Source organism: Marmota marmota, unplaced genomic scaffold (genome assembly GCF_001458135.2).
Source record: "Marmota marmota marmota unplaced genomic scaffold, marMar, whole genome shotgun sequence".
Taxonomy (NCBI): Eukaryota; Metazoa; Chordata; class Mammalia; order Rodentia; family Sciuridae; genus Marmota; species Marmota marmota.
The window spans coordinates 4,212,409-4,236,416 of record NW_026000240.1 but is presented as its reverse complement, the minus strand read 5'-3'; the positions used below and the strand labels follow the sequence as shown (position 1 = coordinate 4,236,416).

General features: G+C 43.8%; 1 protein-coding gene across 20 annotated transcripts in view; it reads left to right on the top strand.

Moving 5' to 3' along the window:
- Window positions 1–24,008, top strand: part of Kalrn (kalirin RhoGEF kinase) — a 577,550-nt gene that overhangs the window by 133,660 nt on the left and 419,882 nt on the right. For all 20 annotated transcript variants that reach the window (XM_048794027.1, XM_048794031.1, XM_048794029.1 and 17 more), the window contains one exon: window positions 23,061–23,253. In XM_048794027.1, the coding sequence (XP_048649984.1) occupies window positions 23,061–23,253 (193 nt within the window). The remainder of the gene's footprint in view (window positions 1–23,060; window positions 23,254–24,008) is intronic.

Genomic DNA, 24,008 nt, shown 5'->3' with positions numbered 1-24,008 from the left:
AGGAGGGGGAGGGGGAGGGGGGGAAAAGGAAGAAGAAGAAATTAGTGATCACCCCCAGTAGGAAAAATTGATCTGTGATGCCTGCTGCCTCCCTCTGAGGGACTTGTATTCACCAGATGTGTGAGTGCCTGGTTGGCCGAAATCTATGAACTCGTCATGTCCACCAATCACTTTCTATTTCTGTTGGCTTCCAGTTCACAGACAACAACTCATGGAAATAGAATGTGAAACAGACTTATTCTGCAATAAACTTTGGTGGGAAAACTGAAGACCTGAGAAGGTCGGATGGTGTTTGCAACTTTTCTGTCTAACCAGGGCTTTAGGAAAGAAGGGGAACTCTGAAAATGAACAGTTAGGTCAGGTGGATGATTTTGATAAGAAGAAATTATTTATTCTGGGTCATGGCCTGGGATGCTAAAAGGACAGGCTTCTTTTTAAAGGTGAAATATTTACTGTGGACTGGTGTAATCAAGTCTGTGGGTGACATTTGATATTCATTTATTCATGTACTTATTTATTATTCATTTAACAAATATTCAGCACTTCTGTGTGTCAGGTAGGTTGAGGCTTCATGGTAAGCAGGGAGAGACATTTTGAGAGAATTAGGGAAAACCTGGATATTTCCCTACACAGTGGCAAACCAGCAACAGCCCAGGTAGCACAGGATGTGACTGCACTGGTAGCACAGGAGATGAGTCAGTCAGCAGAAGACCCACTGGTGAGGACAGTGTGTGATGAAAGAGGCTCTTGGGATCTAAGGAGCCAGCCTGCATGATGACAAACTATTTTGATAATTTATAAATGAATAGGAAGAGGTAGCGCTACTATCTGCTGTGCAGGGCAACCTTGTGTGGCCCGCCAAATTCAAGTCTGCTGTATTCAACTTGCTAGCCCCATGGACCATTTAGAGTACTGTCAGACAAGAAGTGCATTGAGGAACCCGCAAGCTGTGTCTCCGCAGTGGAAGGAGTAAGGGAGGTTTGCTGTGGGCGTGAATATGGAAAAGTAAAGGAATTCCTGACTTCAGATGTCAGGAGAGGTGTGCTGAAAGAAGCGGGTTGGCATGGTCTCTGTTGCACCCATGAATAGAAGGAAAAGGTCCAGATTCAGAGGTGAAGAAAGAATCTGCCTCCAGAGAGCTGTGCATCAGCAGTACCGCTGCCTCCAGTCCTGTCTCTGCAGAGTGGATGGCCCTGTTAGGGATGCCTTAGAAAGAAATCCTCCATTGGGTTGGAGCGGGGATTAGGTATTTTCAAAGTCTCTTTCCTACCCTGGACTATATGTTGCTGTGGCATTGGAAAAAGCATACATAATAAAATCCAGGACTGCTGCAGTCCGGCTGCAGCAAAATAACCAGGGGTGACGAACAACTTGTGTAGATTGATACAGCAGGAGTGGGAACCGTTTATTGTAGGACAACAGAGGTATTTATACATTCCACACAGCTTATCTAATTAACATAAACTAAATACAGCAGTCAACCAATAAGGAATCTCCACACTTAATGGCTCGCTGGAGTTACTTCACAAACCACTCCCTCTGGCAAAATGCCAGGCGCCATCCAGACTTGTTTACAGACTCTAACACAGGACTTCAAATTAAAATATTTACCTCCACAGACACACCCCTTCTCAGGCTCCCTAATAACTTAGAGCTTGGGATTCTGTCTTCACATTCAGTCTTAAGAGAACTGCTTTCTTTCTTGAACTCTGAGTGGGAATTTGGAGGAATTACCTAGGATCAGGGATCATGCCAGGGTTTAACAGTTTGGATCAGTCCTGAGTTAGTTTTTTTTTTAAATTTTTTCTTTGTTTTAATTAGTTACACATGACAGTACAATGACCGGCATATCATACATTTGAATCAGATGGGATATAATTTCTCATTTTTCTGAGTGTACAGGTTGCAGGATCATATTGGTCATGTAGTCACATATATACACACAGTAATAATAATGTCTTTTTCATTCTACTATCCTTCCTATCTCCCCAACCCTCCCCTCCCAACACTTCTCTCTACCTAATCTAAGGTAACGCTATTTTTTTTCTCTCTCACATCTTCATACATGTATTTTGTATAACGATGAGTTAGTTTTTCAGGGTCCATCTCGTCCTGAGATGTCTCCCTTTTGCCTTCCCTGTCTTTCTCCTGATGACTTTGAGAATTCACGTCCTTGTCCTTACCTTTTAGCATTTTTTTCTGAGGAATTACAGAATATTCGGGTAGGAAAAAACATTCAAGTTCTTCTAATTCAACTCTCCCTTCATTTACTCAATTCAACAAATATTTATTGAGTGTGTACTGTAAGCCAGATCCTGGGTAGGGATCTTGACGAGTTCTTTCCTGATTGTCATCTGTCCTATACTTACCTAATTTTTTTTTTTTTTTTGGTCCTTCCGGCCTCCTATCTGCTTGTAGTTACTTGTATGTGAAAGACATGAAAAGGAAATACTGTGATACAATCAACTGATGAATATCCCTAGAAATTGAAAGACAGACTAGCAAATCCATCCCAAGAGTAAACATGTGCCCAGGCATAGCTTTCAGTGTGGAATGTTAGGAGTTGACCATATGCTCGAAATTGGAATTTCTCGGTACTACATCTAGTTAAGAAAGCCTGAGGTGTTTTTATTGCATTGAATCTTTCCCCTTCATCATCACTGTTATCCTGCTTTGTCACGATCATCTTTCTGCTGCTCCTAAGGGCACCAATTGATGTATCTGCCACTTAACTCTGCTCTTTGCTGTGTTGCTGAGATGCTGAGTGTTCTGTCAAGGAATGCTGGTGTCATATCAGTGAGTTAAGATGACAAGAAATTAGGATGGGTTATTCTGTAATGCCAATCAAACCAAGGTGCCTTTATTTGCAGCTTATTATTTGATAACATTTGTTCTTGTTCTACTGATTCCAGCAAAAGATAATTTGGGCTTATAGCCAGAACTGTCTTTGTGCTTTATCAAAAAAAAAAAAGAATAAGGAGAGAGCCATAAAGACAGTTAAAAGAAGAGAAGGTTAAAAACAAAACAAAACAAAAAACACACAAGGGTTTCCTCTCACAGTTTTCAGCATGAGAAAGCCTGAACCATCCAAACTGTCATCATCAAATGTGTCTTGTTGTTAGGGCCTGTGGAGTTGTGCTGTTGGTGCCCTGCCTTTTGTTCTGGGACCATCAATTAAAGGAGGAAATTGGGAGGAATCAAGGTGATAGAAGATCCAGAAAATAAGATCAGTGAGAACACTGAGGTCATGTTGTTATATTTGCATTTGCCTAAAACTTATACCTTTTAAAAAACATTTTTAACCTCGTTTGTTACCTCTGCATGGACAGTTTCTATTTTCCATTACAGTTTTCACATTTTACACACGTTTCTCGGCAATACCAGTTAAGTGTCCCTATTGTTAGTTGTACGTAACACCAGCCCTGAGGAGCAAATAGTGTTCTACTACACAGCTAAGGAACATAAAATCACAATAGAAACTGCCAATGTTAGTTATCACCTTCCTTAGAGTCACACTGATCTTTGCAGTAAAGGGTAGACAGGCATCTTAATATAGAGGAGGATGCTAGGCTTCAGGCCCAAGCTCCAGCACTCTGCATCAGGGAATGCATGGCCATGCAACCTGGGTAGTTTGAGAAGACTTTAACTGAGCATCAATTTATCATGATGTGGACAGATACAGGGAAACTAGTAAGGCTGGAAACAGCATGGGGTCAGGAGATGAGTGGGAGATAAGAGCCCTTCTAGGCCTGAGGGAGCAGGGTGAGGATAAGATCTTCCAGTATGGAGGGAGAGGATTGCTGTGTGAGAGGCACAGGACAGGAACTGTGGGCTTTGGTGGGAGATGCTGCTGGCTCATGGTGACTTCTGGGTCAGCGCAGGGGACTCAATGTCCTGACCTCACTGTCTGACTGTTCTCTAGCCTCCTGTCATTGTTTGTCACTGACTGCACAACAGAGGAGTTTGCATTAGCCCCTCAGGGCCCCAGGGTAGTAGGGAGAGGTTGGAGGATAACTTCTGAGGTACAAAAGAAGATACTTGGCCCAGAGTGAGACCTTGGGCATATTACTGATTCTAAGTCCAATATTCTAATTTTTAATTTGGGAAAATAATGTCTGTCTCACAGAGCTATTGTGAAGAAATCATCTAACAATCTCTCTATTGTCCCAGGCACTCTCTTGTATAAAGGAGCATAATAGTAGTAATAATAATAACAACAACACATCCGCAGAGCAATATTTTCTACATAGGAAGGAATAGATGTAATGTATATGAAAGTTACAAAGCATAATAATAAGATGAGCGCATGCGAGTTTGTCTCCAACTTGGGAGGCAGAGCATCACCCCCATCCTTGATGCTACCCAGGACTCTACACTGTCAGCCTCTTCCTTAGAAATAACCACTATCCAGTTTTATTTTTACCTTTCTCTTGCCTTTTTGGGGGGGTGATAGAGTTTGCCATTTATTCTCATAAACAATATATTATTTGGTTTTGCTTGTTTTTGAGTTTTATAAAAATTATATTGTACAATATATAATTTTCTATGACTAGATTTGTTGACATATTGTGATAGGCAATAACCATAGATGAATCTTCAAACATAATTTATTTAAAAAAGCTTATCTTTTGACTTTAAAGGCTCACAACCAAATTATTAATTATCTTCTATGGTACTAAATGGTACTAAAATGGTTTAGTACCATTTTGTGGTACTAAAATGTCTCTTGAGAAGTTTCTGTTAGTTAACTCAAATGAGGAAAATTGATCATGATTACTTTTTTCAATACTTTGAATAGATGTTGTAATTGATATCAATATCAGAGAACAAGTGAAGTTCTTTTTAATCTATTAATGATTACTGTTCAGTAAGATAAAGGATGTCAAATCCTTACACAGTGCCAGGCACATCATTGGTTGGCTTCTCCTTCAGTGGTCTGAGGAGTTTGCATGCTGAAATGCAGGGTGGAGCCTAGTGCTGTGGGCTGCAGCTCACTGCGAATCCTGCATTATTGTTGACTGGGAATGGAGAGGCTTCCAAAGGGAGGCACTCTGAGCAGAGGTTGGAAGTAGAAGGGGTAGGAGCAGTGCAGGCAGAGGAAGGGCTCAGGAAAAGTCTGAGTGTGAATTAGGGGAGATTAGAGAGTTTGCAAGTTAAGTTCCCAAAACCCAGGGTAACAGAAGCATGGTATCTTTGGGGGACGTGGCAGAAAGTCAGGTAAGAATTTCATGGATCTTGTTAAGAAGATTTACTGATGGAGAATAAAGAATAGTTGAAGAGCTTTGCAGCAGGAGAATAACAAAATTGCATTTTGTAAGATTCATCCGGCAGCTGAGTGGAAGATGGGCTAGTGAAGGCTAGGAAATGGTTGCAATACTGTAGGTTAAAGATAGTAATATGGCTAATATTGTTGATCACTTATTGGAACAGTTTTACAGTGCCTGAGCTTTAGAATCTCCCAGGCTAGGATTCTTTTAGCTTTCCTATACTAATATGGGCCCTCACAAGACCACACATTGGTGTTCAGAGCTGACATGATATCTAGAAAAGGCTAGAGTGTTTTGCCTTAGTGACTCTTCAGTTTTCACTCTGGATGTATTTCAGCTCCTTGGCTGGTGGTGTAGTCAGCCCCTGGCTTGGCTGGGCTGGATGCCTTACCTGGCTCCCTTCTGGGAAAGTCAGGCCCCTGTGGAGTTAGCCTCTGGGCAGCAATGTTGAAGGAGGTGAGCTTAGGTGTAGCCTTTCAATTCTCTTTCAGCCTGCCTGAGCCTACCACTCACCAGGAGCAGGCTGATTAGGAAGCTGAAGTTTCTGGTGTCACCTTGATTAGGTAAACTCCAATATGTCAGGTGAAATAAGATCCTGTGTGCTCAGGCCTTTCTGAAGTTCATCCTAGGTAATCAGGATGATTTAAATTTAGCTGGGATTCACTTGGCTGCGATGTTGGAAATAAGACAGTTCTTTGAATATAAATGCTGAGAGACAGCCACTGAGCTTGGGCAGCAGAGACATGGCCTGACCCTTTTTGTCCCAGCTCCTGGTGTGCAACCTGAGATTTGCCATTTCTATGAATGTCTAGCAGATTCTCACTAGAAACAGATGCTGTAATAAATATAATATGGATCCATCCCGATGGTAGGTGTAGGAGCAAAGATCCACGACATGTCCCGCTCCAGCAGATCAGTTGAACAGACAAGGATTTCTGCTTACCTCCTTAGTGTGCACTGCTGGGGGCTACTTCACTTGGTGCTAGCTGAGGTTTGCAGAATGTTGGGCTGGGGGTGTCAGAAGCCCAGTGTGGGAGCCCAGGAAGGCCCCTTAGACTAGGATGGAGCAGATTGAACCTTCAAATCAGACCTATTCAATAAATTGTCCAGGGATGGGGACAAATTTAACACTGGAGTAGAAGGCTAGTCTGGTCATTGAGGACCAAGTGTCAGAGAGGAGGGACAAGGCAAGTTAAGGACTCCCCATTAAATAAGGACAACATAGGCCATGCCACTGTGTTGTTCTAGTCCTACAGGTACAGGCTAGACCAACAGTGCAGGACAATATTGGGGGAGATCTGAAAAAGTCTTACCCATGGCTCCTGGGTTTTATTTTAGTTTTTCAGTCCTGGGTATCCTGCATGTGGGGCAAGTGCTCTATCACTGAGCCACACCTCTAGTCCCTTAGGCAGACTTTACCACTAGGAGACTGTTCATAACCAGCACTGACCAGGAAAAGAAGAAAAAATAAATAACTTCAAACAAGTGTTTTTATCACTTTGCTTTTTGTTCTAGCTGTACTGTACCTGTACTTCTTTAAATTTTTTCATAAGCTGAATTCTCAGGTCAGAATTTGAGGAGAAAGAATGGTCCCTGGAGCCAGGTGNATATAATGATGAGAGACAGCTAGCGAGCAGGGTGGGGGGTGGGGGGGTGGGGCGTGGGGGGGGATGTGTTTTTCACTTAGTGGGTTCCAGATTTGGGTCTATTTCTCTCTTCCCCATTATATGATAATTTTCAACACATTTTCACTAGTCATTGGTTGGGTCTTATGTACCCTTCACTGGTATTTGGGATTGTGTATTTTTTTCCAGGCATATATTACATACTGATGCTTCATGTTATGATGCTAGTTTTGTACAGAAATTGCCTTTATGATAGGCACTTCTGGCAGTTTAAGTATGCTGCCACCAAGTGGTGGAGTACTTCAGTTCAGCTGTCTAAGAAGACAGGATGAGTTGTCAGAAGCTCCAAACAGTAATGTTCTATCCTGATCTCATTAAATCTGCTGTTTTCTGGTTTTACTTTTAAAATTTTTACTGAAACATTGAAATTTAAGTAACTGTAGGTGATGATTATTATTATTCAACTATAAAACGTGTTTAATACAATCTTTCTCAAAAAATTGTAGTAAATGTTAAATAAAATAATGCTAATGACAGTGGTTAGCCTAGGTATGCAACAGTTGCCAGTCAAAAGTGGGAATTTTATGATTGTTATCAGAATAAGTTCCAGGCTGCTCATTGAAAGAACGAACAAGGCTTGTCTTCGGTGAAAATGCCCATTTATTGAGGCAGCTCTGCATATTTATAGAGCCAGGGGTGGTTTGACAGTTATGACAGTTTAATGGTTGAAGGGTTTGACAGTTGGCATGGGGTGCTTTCTGATTGGTGGGTAAGGATCATGTGAGCCAGCAGGGCTAGTCTGATTGGTGGGTAAGGATCATGTGAGCCAGCAGGGCTCACCATTGGATGGCTCTCGGGGATGGGGAAGTTAGTCTTTGGAGCCTGGGCGACTCCCAGTACTCACTGCTTGAAGGCCAATATTTGGGGGACAGGAGTTGGTAGGAAGGAATCAGGATTATTCAAGGACTGACATGTTGAGAGGATGGAGGGACTGTTGACCTCAAAGCTCCATCTTCAAACACTCAGGTTGCAAAGGGCTTTTATGGGGCGGAGAGGTACAAGAAGACAATGGACAGGAAAGTTGTGTGCTAGTAGGGTCTTCATCATCTAAGGTATGTGTAACTTCCCCTCACCTCCCAGCCAGAATATCATAATTGACCTTGACCTTGACCTCCCAGGACATGTTACTTTTCTGTGAGTTAAGCCTTACACTAATTTACATGCTTTGTGTCCATTGATACACTGAACTAAAGTCTAAGAAGGGGCATTACAAAGGTCACCAGGTTCTGTAAATCAAAAGTAGTAATATTATTTAGCAGTCAACAATGTCAGGCAAATGGAAAGAGGACATAATCTTTCCAAAAGGATCAGAGACAGGAGGTGAAAATGACTCTGCAAAGGAACTTTCAAAGGGGCAGCCCTGTTACCTAATGATGCTATTTGTTTTTTTGGGGGGGATGCTTAAATGTGGCATGTATATAATAATTCTTAGCTTTCTTTTATAAAATCAAATATTTTTCAATCTCAAAACAAAAACAAACAAAAAACTGGTTTGTCTTCAGTCTTGGGGGTGTTGAAGTCATGGTGCCCCGCCCCCCCATGATTACTTCTCAGAACTCCCACTGCCTCCCGCAACATTTTCATCAGCCACAAACATTGAAGATAAAAGTCTTACTTTGTCCTTTCAAACCATTCCGTTCAAACATTGTTTTCTTTCTGTGAACATGAGATGAGAACATAAGGAAAATGCGGCTGCCCAGGGCTCTGCTGCAGAGTGCGAGTGGCCAGCGCTCGCAGCACCCCCCCACCCCCAGCTCGCCACTGTCCTCACTGAATGTCTCCCCATGCCAGCTCTACCCATCTCCTCTCTTCTGGAACTGCTTTAGAAGTTATCAATGAACAATGAACATTGAAACAAGAACTCCTGAAATTCTTTCTTAAATGTCTAGCATTATTACCTAAGGAGAACAAATAACTTGAACAAAATTTGAAAAAGACTTTTGAATCTAGAAAACTCATGTTGTGGGGAGGGTCTGTCTCTAGTGATATAAGATTGTCCACAGGGCTTTCTCTCTGATAGGCAGTAAACCTTTCAAGGATAGGAATGGGGGCTCTTATTCCTTGCCTCTGAATTTGCAGAGCACCACTTTGCTAGTGGGTGGAATTCAGCTAGGCTGGGAGCTCCCCAAGGAGAAAGGGCAGGGCTTCACCCCCAGGTTCCTAAGGGCTAGTGCCAGTGAATCTTTTTCAGATGTGAAGTCACTGAGGCCAGACTGAGGTCTCCTTCTGGATGTCCTCCTTCCTCTGTAAGGGGTTGTACGCACAGCTCTGTGACAGAGAGGGAGCCTGAGCCCTCTGCTGAGGATGAAGTGTCCAGGATCTTGGGAGACAGCAGGAGTGGCTTCCCTCTCACCAAGGACGTGGATTCCTGTTTCTCAAGTATGAGCAAGTATGACCACCAATTCTGGAACCCAGACAGGAGCACTTTGGCAGCCACAGTGACTCAGCAAGGACAAATATGTTTCTGGATAATTTACTGACGCAATCCAAGCCTGTGTCCGGATAGCCCTGGTCCTTCTTTCCATTTCTCTTAAGACTTCTGCTCTCCTGACCCCCACTTGTGCAAGGTCTCTTGAGGATGAGTCTTGGTTTTGAGAGCTTCTCAAAAATTCCAAAATTGGTACATTTTTCTCCCTCTTATCTCTCAGACTGTTCTGTCCCAGCTGGAATTTTATCTGTTCCCATCACTAGTCATTAATTCACGTGCAGGTTTTGGCCTGGTGCCTGAGGCAAGGTCTGGGTGCTGTGACTTGCCCCACCCTGGTTCCCTGCACTGGAAGAGAATGTCCTTGATTACCAGACAGTGGGCTGTTTTCTCTGCAGGAAATTCAGGCTTCCAACTCACTAACTGCAGAGAATCTCTGTGTTATGGGATGTGCAGGAGGGTAAGGCCATTCCTCACCCTCACCCACCTCTGACCATGATGGAGTACTCTATTAGGGCCATGGCAAATTGGCCCAGGTTTAATTCTGTGGACACACAGGACAGTTATTTAGTTCTCACACACACCAACCCAGAGGGGAATGGCCAAATGATCCTGTGGCTTTTTGGACTGTCCTTAAACTCGCAGACTCATGAGGGTGATAGTGTTATGCCAGATTCATGGGACCCCAATAGACCTCCAGGAGCCAAATCCAATGCAATCACACAAGAGTCTTTATTGCAAGCTGGAGCCTGGACTCACAACCAGCGGTCGTTCCCGACACAGTGGTCCCAGGGAGTGAGTCCCTGTCCTTTGCCAGTGAAATTTTGAAGTTTTAGGGGGATATTGTGAATACTGGGAATACTGTCACCACATCACACAGCAAATCATTCCATACAGCAGGAAAATCAAACATCAACTCTTAACATTGATTAGCACATTCAATGGTGGGAACAAGTTGGGTAGGGGTGATTGGTTAGAACAAGAGGGGGATTCCTTTGAACTGATTGGTTTAGGCCACGAGGGGTGTATGTGCTAAACTACATGGTTTCCCAACAAGTTATCAAGCACCATAAACTACTGGGGAGTCATCTGGCATTCCAGGTATTTTCCCTGTCTCATGCTGATTGGTGGTTGCTAGGGGGGTTGCTATGGGTCCTCACCTAGCCTAACTGAGTCAGGGACACCTGCGCTGCAGATCTCTCCTGTTATTTGTAGACAAACAACTCAGCAGGGTGGGTATGTGCTTAGGAGTGCTCTGTGGGTTTTTCCAAGGACAAGGGTCACGCCCCCTTCCTTGGACAGGCTTTGCTTGGGGTAGAGGCTGGTTTCTCAAAAATGGAGTTACATCAGTTTCTCAATAGGGTACCAATTCTTACTTGGACTTAATCCAAGATCATTTATTAGAGGTAAAATCTGACCTGGAGGTAAAGGAAGGAGGTGGATTAGAATCCTGGAGTTTAAGGTAGTAAGGAGTTATAGAGGTTATGAGGTCAGCATCTTCACTTTGAAAGAGCAGAGTTCTGTCCAGAGGAGTGTGGTGCTGTGTCCAGGGCCAACCAGCTAGTGGTGTTGCTGCAGCCTGGTACCAGTCCTGAGCTCTCTGCAACCTCTGACATGGACAGAGCGTATGAACCAGTAGGGTCCCCAGAGCAGCACATGGGGGTCAGGGCCTCCCTGGTGTCAAGAGCAAAGGAATTTTTCTATCAACACAGAGCTTTCAGATTCTCTAAGACAGCTATTCAGGGGAAAAGCATTTTTTAAAATCTGATTTTGAGCAAAGACCCAGAGCCCACAATGCCAATCCTTTCTGTTCCATTTCAAGTTCTAAATATGCACCTCCTCACTGATCCCCTCACCGTCTTCTGCTTTCCTTGATATCTCTTGCTGTTCCCAGGGTCCCTCATCAGTTCTCTTGGCCAGAACAACTTTGGCTAGCTGTCAAACAGAAGGCAGACTGGTTACAGGATGAGGGTCACCTGCGCTGAACTGGTTTGTGAAGTCCAGTCAGTGGTCATGCCCTGGAAAGTGACTTTGCATTAGGTATGGTATGGCCAGCATTGGTGGATGTTTGTGCATGTGCCTGTGTACACTGCAAGCAGAGGGCTCGGGCTTTCAAGAGGGTGATGACTATTTAAGGAGAAACAGGAAGAAGGGAGCAGAGGAAGCCTATGCAGGCTATCCTGAGGGCAACTTCCTGGAGGGTTCCACCTGCCTCCCCAGAAATCGGAGCCTAGCTGAAGGGCCAGGAGGAGGGGGTGGATCTGCTAGAGGGCAGGGAGAGGTGTGGATGGGGCAAGAGGAGAGGCATTGGAGATGGATGCAGAGATCTACTGTGTGATTTTAGGGGTTTGGATCTCACTTTATGACTACTCCTGGGAATGCTGGCTAGAACCGTGTTCTCATTTAACACTTCACCATGCCTTGGGGGGTGGGGAGAAATGGCTACATCCCTGCTTTGTAACAGAGGGTTTTTGTTTGTTTTAACAGCCTCATTTGGGTATCATTGGGTAGCCAATTTTAAAGAGGTAGAAAACACCAACCTTTCTCATCTGGTCTCTGCTTAGGTTTTCCTGGGTATCTGACCAGGGCAACAGTTGGGTTTGCTTCTGGCAAACTCAAAGGTAGGAACTGGCCAGGGTTAGTTCCTAGCCCTGGAAATGGGCAAACAAATGTCCAAGCTCTAGCTCTTTAATGGTACCTAACCATGGCTGTATGTTAAAATCACCAGGGGGAACTTTAAACAACTATTGAGGCCAACCCCAGGCCTTCTAATCACAATCTCCCCACTTCACAGAGGAGGAATTGGGGTTTGGATAGAGGGGAAAACATTCCCTTGTACTGCCCCACCCCCCACTCTGGCCCTGACATCTCAAGTCAGAAGAGAGGAGACAATAAAAAAAAAATGGGTTGTTAAAAGAGTAGAAACTCCAAGGAGGCTGCTTCCAAGGTGTTCTTTTTACCACTTGTGATTATACCAGTTAGAAAGCTCAAAACAGGTGCTAATGTGTCCTTAACACTTTTCTTCAACACCTGCTGGTTTCTGGTTGCTTAAGAAAGTGGGTGTGGTCTGGTGGGGCAATCAGCAGAGAGCTGCCAACACCATTAGAACAGCAATGCAGAGCCCAAAGCAGGTTAAGGTGGATCAGGAGATCCTATAGAAGAGGTTCTCCATGCACTTGGGAAAGGTGTAAGAATTCCAAAACAAATGGAGTCAGGGGAATCATTTTTTTCCTCAGAATTCCAGGGACATTTTTTATTTATTTTTTGTCCTGGGGATTGAACCCAGCGGCACTTAACCACTGATCCACATCCCAACACTGTTTTATTGTATTTTATTTAGAGGCAGGGTCTTGCTAAATCGCTTGCTTCGGTTCTTGCTAATTTGCTGAGGCTGGCTTGAACTCACGATCCTCCTGCCTCAGCCTCCTGAGCCACTGGGATTACAGACATACTCCACCTGGCTCCAGGGACCATTCTTTCTCCTCAAATTCTGACCTGAGAATTCAGCTTATGAAAAAATTTAAAGAAGTACAGGTACAGTACAGCTAGAACAAAAAGCAAAGTGATAAAAACACTTGTTTGAAGTTATTTATTTTTTCTTCTTTTCCTGGTCAGTGCTGGTTATGAACAGTCTCCTAGTGGTAAAGTCTGCCTAAGGGACTAGAGGTGTGGCTCAGTGATAGAGCACTTGCCCCACATGCAGGATACCCAGGACTGAAAAACTAAAATAAAACCCAGGAGCCATGGGTAAGACTTTTTCAGATCTCCCCCAATATTGTCCTGCACTGTTGGTCTAGCCTGTACCTGTAGGACTAGAACAACACAGTGGCATGGCCTATGTTGTCCTTATTTAATGGGGAGTCCTTAACTTGCCTTGTCCCTCCTCTCTGACACTTGGTCCTCAATGACCAGACTAGCCTTCTACTCCAGTGTTAAATTTGTCCCCATCCCTGGACAATTTATTGAATAGGTCTGATTTGAAGGTTCAATCTGCTCCATCCTAGTCTAAGGGGCCTTCCTGGGCTCCCACACTGGGCTTCTGACACCCCCAGCCCAACATTCTGCAAACCTCAGCTAGCACCAAGTGAAGTAGCCCCCAGCAGTGCACACTAAGGAGGTAAGCAGAAATCCTTGTCTGTTCAACTGATCTGCTGGAGCGGGACATGTCGTGGATCTTTGCTCCTACACCTACCATCGGGATGGATCCATATTATATTTATTACAGCATCTGTTTCTAGTGAGAATCTGCTAGACATTCATAGAAATGGCAAATCTCAGGTTGCACACCAGGAGCTGGGACAAAAAGGGTCAGGCCATGTCTCTGCTGCCCAAGCTCAGTGGAAACCATTAGGATGGTACTCATTCCTGAAGTGGGGTGCTAGTACTCGCTCAGGATATACTGGGCTGCCAAGCCAGATTACTGGATGCCTGCTTATTCAAGGAGGGTTTTTTCCTATCAGTTCTAGAGTGTTCATTGCCTAATTAAAAGCCTGGAGAAAAGCAGTGGAAACTTGAATGTCTGGCCCAGATGTCCAAGACACCCAGCAAATGCTAAACAGGTTTCTTCCTTCCTCTGGACTTGCTGCCCTTGGCTGAAACGTGGGGTTGGGAAAGACTAGCAAGCATAAGCACTAAGGTTCCTCCAAGCTCAAATGTTCTCTGCCTTTGTGTGACAAGATGGCATGGTACTCTCACACACAGATCCTGGAGTAAACAGACCTAGATTCAAATCCTGATTTTTCTTCTTTTATATGACTAAGAATGTTATTTAACCTCATGAACCTCAGTTTTCTTAACTATAGGGTGGGATAACCATAACTCTACCTGTGAAGGATAAATAAGATATTGCATATAAAATGCTTACCATACATAAAGCCCCAGGTGCTCAGTACAAGTTAGCTTTTATCATTAACATATGAATATGTCCCATTTTTTCATATAAAGAACTTCTCCAAGTTTCAGTGGTTTGGCTCTCAGTTGATATCTTTCTAACTTTAGGTTTTTGAGGTCTTGGAGATTTAGAGCTCTGGCCCACCTGAAGCTGTTGGTCTCCTGCTTTCTGACTGAACATCACTATTTCTGCCTCCTCCCTAGCCAAGGAGTAGCCAGGACACTATCTGTCTTTCACTACAGGGCCTTTGCATAGGCTGTTGCTCTGCCTGAGGCTTCTGGTGTTCTCTTAGTTTCTTCACATAGTTTAGGTGTCTGCTTAAATGTCAGCTTCTCCTGTAGCCTATCCTGACCATCCAACAAGTTCCTAAGATATCATAACTTACATTTATCTTTAGCTACTATCTTGTGTCCATCTCTCTTTTCAGAATGTAACCTTCATGTTTGTCTTGCCCACATTTATATCCCCAGGGCCTAGTAGTGGGACAGCCCAAAAGTCAATGCTCAATAAATATTTGTTGGATGAATAAAGTAATGGATAATATGGTGCATTTGTGTTACACCATATTATTTACTAGGTACCTTCGCAACTAGGTTCTCCTTTGGAAACTACATAAAGTCTCTGTAGGGATAGAGATTGAATAGCTAGAACCTGGTTGTAGTTTCTTCCCTGATCAGGTAAACACAGGGTTATGGTGATGCATAGGCAGAGCCCTTAGCCCAGTGTAGGATGAGTGGGCAGAAGGGAATGAATCTTTAGGAGAGGACTTCTTGGAAGAAGAGGCTTATGAGTTGAGCTTTAGAATATAGTTAATATTATCTAGGCAAAGATGGGGTTCAGTGGGCAAGCACAAAGGTCTAAAGGCATGAGAGGGCAAAGTCCCTCTCAAAGTTTAGTTTAGCATGAATAATATGTTGCCTGTTTTAGATAGAGGAGTTCAGAGAAGATAGGGAAGATCAGAGATGAAGAAAAGGTAGTTATTAGGATCCAGTCTTTTGATCAGACACTGGGAGTATCCAGGGTGGCTCACTAAAGTGGCCAGGATAGAATCCAGGGAGATAGTTTGAGCTTTGCTTGGCAGGGACCTGGGAAGGATTCCAGGGGCAGGGACTGGGAGGGGAACTAGAAGGAAGTGGCACTTGGCTCCCTGAAACCAGACTGTATCAAGGACGAAGCCCTGGCCTGGGGTTGTCACTAATGGGTTCTCAGCCTTCCTGTCCAAGACCCAGAGTGACCTGTGGCTTGAGGCACTGGTGCCCTAGTCACTACTCTCCCAGCTGATGCAATTGAGTCTTCGAGTGTGTGAAACAGGGCTGGGATAGTAATGGCAGCCAAGACAGAAGTCAAATGCCAAAACCAACAAGTTGTGGAAGTGTGTGAGCAAGCAGGGACTGGGTTGCAGAGTGGAGGGTTTAAGCCTCTTTCAAAGACACAAGAAAGCATGACAACAACAGCAGCTGCCTCTTATAATGCCACCTGGGGTTGTGTTTCACTGGTGGGCTGCTAAACTGTGATCTCTGGCATGGGAGGCCACCACGAATAAAAAGGGTCAGTTGTCTCAGGCCTGTTCATTAGTTCCTCACCCACTTACCCACTGAGGCCCTGCGCAGCTGGATTCATCAGACCTGGGGCCAGTCCCCACAGAGTTCACAGCAGCCCATTTGGTCAAGAGATGAATATAGGGGTAACATACGTGGACAGACCTAAGACACCCCTAGACACACCCAGGATTTGCCCAGAAGTTTGAGATGAAGCTGTCAGACAGAAATCAGTGATTTCATGGCCATTTAGCAGTGGAGAAGCTGAGCAGAAATCAGTGATTTCATGGCCATTTAGCAGTGGAGAGGGAACCCTGGGAATGCATCTTCATGCAGCATCTGATTGAGTCCAATAAGCCACACTGGGAGAGCATCTGCCACACCCTTAGGGGAAAGCCTCCCCTGACCAAGTGAGGAGGAGCTCAGTCTATGCAAAAAGAACCACAGATATTGACTCCCAGGGCAGAAATCTCCCCAACCCCAGGCTTGCAATAAATGATTCCATTCTCCAGTAAATGAGAATATGAGGCTATGGAGGGAGAAACTCACTCACATTTTCCACAGGCTCCTGGATAGTGTGCTTATTGGGTTCACCTTGCAAATATTCTAACTTGTTTCATTGTTGTGCTGTCTGATATGGTTGTACATAACCTGCTGTTTATCAATGCGTATCCTAGCATCTGATTTAAGCAAAACGAGGATTATTAATCTCTCACAAACACACCTAAGAGATGAAGTGTCTGAATGATGGGGGAGACTCCTGGGCCTCATCTCAAAACAATTTTCATCAGAATATTTGGAAGTTGCCCCCAAATCAGCATTTTAAAATAAGCATCCTAGGTGATAATGAAAGTCACTAAAATTTGAGAAACATCCACATAAAGTGGTGAAAATGCTTTTTTCAAGATAGTACATGCTTGCTGAGCGAAAGCAGTCCCGGTGACATTTAATGAACAAAAGCGTAAATGGTCTAGAATTGAGTACAAGAAACAGCTGATCAATCATCCGGTCATTCAGAATATACGTTTATGACTGCCGGGCTCCAGAGCCCTAGAGAGTCTATGAAACAGTTCTCGGCTCAGTTCGAAGGGACTGTGATTTATCACTCAGGGTGAGAAGCTGACCAAGGGGGCCCAGAGGACCAAGCCCCAGCTGGGAAGCAGTGGGGCAGGGTGAGGGCGGGTGGAGGGAGCCATGGCTGCCCTCTGTCCCCCTCTCAGGGACAGGTGGGCAAGGGAGACACTCACTTCTCTTTCTCCTTTGAGGCAGACGTGAAGGCCTGCTGCTCCACACGCCACTTTCCTGTGCTCCCATCCCCACCATGCGCAGTGCAAAATTCTGCCCCTGAAAATTTGGCTTATAAGTATCTTTTAAAAGGTCAATCACTTAAAGGGCAAAGGAGGGCCACCTGTTAGTTATGTTCCAGTATAAATTGGTTTCCTAAAACTGTCCCATCTGAGTGAGGAGAGAGGTGGGCTGGGGATGGGAGCCCTGCAAGGCTCAGGTAGCCCTGGAGCACCTGGCAGACCGCATGGCTTCTGGAGTCGGGGAAAGGGGGTCAGGGGCTGTCAGTGCACCAGAAGCAGTCTCTGCTGACTTTGATTTCTTTTTCATTGTCCCAGAGATCAACTAGCATGACTGCTTCTCTGCTTCAACATTAATTCCATCTCCGCTTCCAACTAAAACTGCCCTGACCCCCAGGACCAGGACCTCTCAGGTGCCAGGTGCAGTGGTTCTGCTCTCATAATGACCTCCCCCTCCACTGCGGCTCCTCCTAGAAAAGCTCTCCTCCCTTGTTTCGTGGATTTCACTCCCACCCTGGTTCTCTTTAACCTCTGTGTTTTGTCCTCAGGCTCATCTCCTTTCTTCTCTCTTCTCTTAAACATTGATATTCCTGCCAGTTCTGCCCTTGACTCAGAAGATGGTTCTTTTCCTCTGCTTTATTTCTGTCAGGTGATCTCACCCACTTCTGGGCACATCAGCTTGCGCCTGTTCATGGATTTATTCATTCCTCAAATATCAGGCACTGTGCAACTCCAAAATCAGAATGTGCAGCCCAGGTTTCTCTTGTCATCTCTAGATCATATATCAAATTGCCTTCAGAATTTCACCTATGTTCAAAATAGATACTTTATATTAGTATTTATAACATACAATAAAAATAACTATCCTAGGCTGTGTGCATGTGTGGTTTTTTTTTTGGGGGGGGACAGCAGATGATTTATTAAAGGCGTGCTTTCCAGGAGAAATTTGTAGAGAGTAAGAGAAGCAAAATGGGGAAGAAGATGGACCAAGCAAGGATGTGGCCTCAGAGAGTCTTGCTGTAGCTTCACTGGGGACCTGGGCAGACTCTGAGCATACATCACACTTCAGAGTCTCTCTGCCATGAGGAAGTGGGGTCAGGCTTCATGACGCCTGTATAAGAGAGGCACTCTCAGCCCTGGGGTAGGATGGTAACTGCCTGGCTCTCTGCTGAAGAAATAGTGCCATCAGCCAAAGGCAGGTTTCAGAGAGAGTGGCAGGTATAAGCTGACAGGTACAATATGCAAGGAGCTAGAGAATGAAATGGTCAATAAAGGGACCCTGGGAGGGATATCAGCAGCAGCTAAGACTGATGTACCAAAGACTGTGTGGCACCATTTGGGTGCTTTCTGTATATTAACAAACTTAACCTTAAAGGCAGCCCCTTAAGGCAGTTACAACTCTTATTCACATTTTACAGTGAGGGAATTGAGGCCCATAGAGATTAAAAGTAATGTGCTAAGGGATTTGCCACAAGTGAATGGTGGAGCTGGGTTCAGATGGAGGGAGTTTGGTTCTAGTATCCACACCCTGAACTGCTGCCTCTACCTCCTCAGTGGGTTGAGTCTTCCTGCGCATCAGGCACCATATGGCACTGGGAATCCAGCAGTAAAATGAACACAAAAATCCCTGCCCTCATTGAGGTTACTTCCTGGTAAGGAAAGATGAACAACAAATGAATAAAATATATTATCCAGATGGTAATAAGTGCTAAGGAGATGATAAATTAGGGGAGAAGGGGGCAGGGAGTACCAAATGACGGTAACAGTTTTAATCAGGGAGGACTTCACTGAGCAGTCATTTTAGCAAGAACTCAAAGGAGAAAGTTTCTCTGCTTCTATTCTCACCACTCTTTTGGGTTGATCCAATCAACTCTCCTGCTCAGCTGCAGGGTGTTCTTTCCATGGTACCTGATTGTGTCTCTTACCTGGTAGCACAACCTTTAGGGGTTCATCATTGCCTTTAGGAAAATCCAGCACTCCCACCTTGGCATACAAGTGGGTCCTGATTTGAAGCCTGCTGCCCCTCTAAGCCTTTTCTCTTGCAAGACCTGATTTAACATTGTGGTGCTTGGAACAAGAGAACAAAAGGAAGCCCATATACCTTTTCTCTGAATATTTAAAATTAATGTAGCAAGCTAACAAACTGTTAAATAAAACATGCTCTGTCCTTCTACCTTGAAAAATCTATCCTTGTAGCAACCTATGAGGCCATCTTCAATTTAGATTTGTTGGATTCCTCTGAGTCCCATGCCAAAGCGTAGCAGCACAGGGGGATCAGCCCCAGCTTGCACTCCATCTGCCTTCTCTGCCTACTCCCCAGTCTATCCTACATGGCAGGGCCTCATGCCTGCATGTGGACACTCCAGCTCACACGTCTTTCTAGTTATGTACTTGCAAATAGCCCATTGCCACCCCTATGCCTAGGGGTACATCTACTGGTGGTGCTAGTTGCCCTTGGGGATTGGATCCTGGAAAGAGGTGTTCATGAACCCAGGAAGTAGGCTAAGGGCCCTTTGGGCTGAGAATTTTAGAATTTCAGGTTCTAAAAGCCTGGTTTAGAAGGGGAAATGGGGAAGATGTGTAGCATAGATCTCCATGGCCTCAGCAGGGTGTGTGCAGAGAAAGGCCGGAGCCCCAAACAGGGCTAGCACCAAGAGCAGCATGTGTCATTCTCTGCTTCTTATTCATGTGCCTGAATCAATGTGAGATGCTTGAACTTTCTTCATCTTCTTTTGTTTCTTTGGTTTTGTGATTTTGCGCTGATTGCAGAATGGAGGTCATTCCCCAGGACTTCCTTTGCCCTAGCTTCTTTCATCTCTTGTGAGCTCCCTCAACTAATCTCCTCATTGCTGACCCCCAGTGCCTGTCTCCAAACACTACAGCCACACGCAGTGTTTGTGTGGTGGGTATGGGTGATAAAGGGACCTGAGCATGGGTTTAAGTCTGCTGTGCTTGGCCACTTCCTAGTCATATGACTTTAAGTGAATGTTGTGCTTCAGTTTCATTTTTCTCTAATGGAGACAATCATTCCTAACTTATAAGGTTACTGTGAGGATTAAATTAAATAATATATGGTATCACCCATAGTCCCTGGCATAGAGTAAGCAAGTGGTAAAGTTGTCTCCCCTCCCTCATCTATTTCTCTTTCCTGAAACCAGACACACCAAAAGCACCTGGGGAGATTCGGCTGTTTCCCCAGAAAGAAGCTAATTGGATTAGTTCTCAGCATTCAGGCTCTAGGCCTCTTTCTCCCTTGCCTGAGTTAGTGTGAACTTTCTGGAGAATGTTAGTACCTTGTTTCTACTTTCAGTTGTCAGAAATGGTTAGTTAATAGTGTGTAACCTGCTACTGACAACCACATTTAGATGTTAGGATAGGAAGTGACACTGAGTATCCATTTTTGAGGACATAGATTTCTCATCTCATAACAATACGATAACAGATGGAGCCTGAGGAACAGGGCAATGAATAAGACCCTTTCTCTAAAGCTGGGCAGAGTCCACAGTCACCTTGCAGTCCACTTACCTGATGTGAGTGGGTGTGCAACAGAAGTGAGTCAGGAGAAACTAAACTCACTCACTGAGAAGAGCCACGAAACCTCTGTAGAAAAAAATGGATAAATGAACCGATTCACAAAAGAAATAATTGTGGGCCAATAAACTATAGCTGGTAATCAAAGACAAATTTAAATAAAATGCAATGTTTTTTCTTAGAAATAGACAAAGATTTTAAAAATTCAGTGACGGTGCTGGTTAGGATATAGTTAAAGGGGTACTTTCAAACATTGCTGGTAGATGAAAGTTGATACGTTTTCTTATAAGTCAATAATGATAAGACTGTGTAACAGTTTCAGAGAAGCTTTAGATATGAGAAAAAAGCTGTATGTTACAGTGCAAAGTAAACCACTATGTAGTCTGAATACTGTATTCACAAAAATGATTGAGAGGACATAGGCCAGAGTATTATAAACTCCTACCACAAGCATCTCTTATGTGGTTTTTTTAATATTTTAGCTTTATGTAGTTTCAGATATTCCTGTTATAATGGGAGATAAATACTGTAATTTAAGCAAAAGTCACATTGTTTCAGACAACAGGGCAGAGAACATTATGAATGGAAGACCTCAGCCACTTGTGGATTCACTGAGTGTCAGAGAAGGAGAAGAGGCAACTCCTTTCCTTTGGGATGCAGAATTTGGGGAGAAACAGTCTCAGCTTTCCTCTCCACTGGAGAGAATCCCAGCACCTGGGGAACTTCCTAACTGAGAGCTCAAGCGTGTGTGTGTGTGTGTGTGTGTGTGTGTGTGTGTGTGTGTGTGAGAGAGAGAGAGAGAGAGACATCGACAGTTAAACGAGCTGCAACCTATCCATTTATTTTATAAAATCAAAACATAAACTCTCTTCTATTATTGTTACTGGTTGAGATTTACTAATGAAGGCTGAAAAGAAGTTTTTGTCCCCTTTTGTGGCTTAAATCCTCCAACTATAGTGTTATCCCTAGTGGCTATCCACCACTGTTATGTGGTGGGCACATCTGAGGGACTCGTAATACACACAGCGGTTTAAACAAACATTATCTAGGAAATAGGGAATTAGGTGAAAGACCCCAAGGAAATACTACACTAGTACTTATGTGAAATGTGAATTCACCAAAGTCTACTTGGACTTACAAATTAAATAGGTATGTTAAGTAAACCAAAAATAAGAGAAGGAAAACTCCCTAACTACCAAAACGTAGACTTTCTTCCCAAAGTGAGATATGATAGCTCTTTTGAGCTTCATTTTCTGCTTTCTGTTTTCAGGAGCTTTAGTCAGGGTTTAAGTATTTAAATAAACTTTGCTACTGGATATGTTACAGAGCAACATCTTGACATACTTAGTCTGCTTCTATCTTGGTTTACAAGATGGTCCCTGTCACTTCAGCTGGCCTGAATTTTGAGAGTCACATCCCCACCCCAAATCCTAAAACTGCACATTTTCATGCCCAAATCTTTCAGTAGGGGAACAAGAGACAGAGAAGCAGCTCAGCATCCACCCGTTCCTTCAGTCCCAACCTTGCTCTCTGAGGGGTTGAAATGACTCAGAAATCTGGTTTTGTAAAGTTGACATGTATTTTGAACCACAGGTAATACATCTTAAATAACAGTGATGGCAAATACATGTTATCAGTAGTTTGTGTGCTGTCCCTAATCAATTGGCGGAACCATCCTAGAGCCCTTTATTGAAAAGGATTCTGTGGCCCAGTTTGTCTTCAGCAGTGAAGAGTAGTGGTGTCTTCTACAGATGTGGACACACCGGGAAGAAGAGCATTCCTGCTGAGGATATTCCATCTCAGATTTAAGGGTCAGCAGTGTCTCTGTCTTTAGAGAATTTGAATGCAAATGGAGAAAATATGATTCATCCTAGGAAGGAGAAGGAGACAAATTAAAAGGGAAATAAAATTGAATATGAATATCCAAATGATAGACATCCCAACAAGGAAATGGACTCCAAGGAAGGTTATTATTTGCTAAGTGCAGGCAGAAGGCTGAATGTCAGGACCATTGGTCAGTGGGATTAGTTTAGAAAGGTTTTTGGAGGCAGTACATTTTGAGCTGGGTCAGAGACCCAGTATGAGGTTGGAATGCTGGTACAGGTTCCCAGGTGCTTTTTGTCTATGTGCTATTCATTCATTCATTCATTCATTTATTTTTGGTACTGGGGATTGAACCCAGGGGTGCTTTACCACTGTGTTACATCCCCAATCCTTTTAATTTTTTATTGTGAGACAAGGTCTCACTAAGTTGCTGAGAGTCTAAGTTGCTGATGCTGGTCTTGAACTTACCATCCTTCTGCCTCAGCCTCCTGAGTTGTTGAGATTACAGGCCTGCACTTCTGTGCCATGTCTACCTGAGGACTCTAAAGTCTCAGGTGCCCAGAGTGACCATGCCTGACCTCTGACCTTCCCACAGTGAGGACGTGTGCAAACGTGGCTTCACCGTCATCATTGACATGCGGGGCTCCAAGTGGGACCTCATCAAGCCCCTCCTCAAAACGCTACAGGAAGCCTTTCCAGCTGAGATCCATGTGGCCCTCATCATCAAACCCGACAACTTCTGGCAGAAACAGAAGACCAACTTTGGCAGCTCCAAATTCATCTTTGAGGTAAACCTGACTTCTTTTCTACCTCCCGTTCCCTCCGCTCTGCCACTCACTCTTTTCACACTTCTCCTTTTCCAATTACCCTACAATATCCAAGATGTCAAGGGCTGAGAATTCAGGATTCCTTGGCCTCCTTGGCCTTATCAGATGGAGCCTGGCTGGGTAGGAACAAGAGGTTCAAGAGATGGTGCCAAGTGTACAGCATTATAGGACAATCCCATGGTGGTGGCATGACACTGGAATAAAAGCAGAGTTGCAATTTGTGTCAAAAGCTCTTACAAGTTTATGTTCATTGATCTAGTAATTCTTCCTCTAGGAAAAGATTCTTTTTTAAAAAATTTCTTACATATATGACAATAGTAAAAGGCTAAACAAAAAGGTAAAAAAGCTTATTAAAATTAAAACCTAAAATTGTCTACAAAGACGTTCATCATAGTATTTTACATGAATAAATATGTACATATACACATATCCACATATGTAATACATTAGTATATGCATGCATATATAGGTTGTAGCCCAACTTAATTTTGGCAATATTAATACACAAATATTATGAAACCATTAAAATATTAATTAGAAAATATCACAAAATGTTCATGCTATATTGTTTTTAAAAAGGCAGGTTATAAAACACTATGGGCTGTGTAATTTGGAATTTGTTTTCTAACTATGGAGAATACTGAGATGTGTGAAAATGTTTAGCAGTGGTCTATTCTAGGTAGCTGGATAATGGGTGATTTTTATTTTCTTCATTT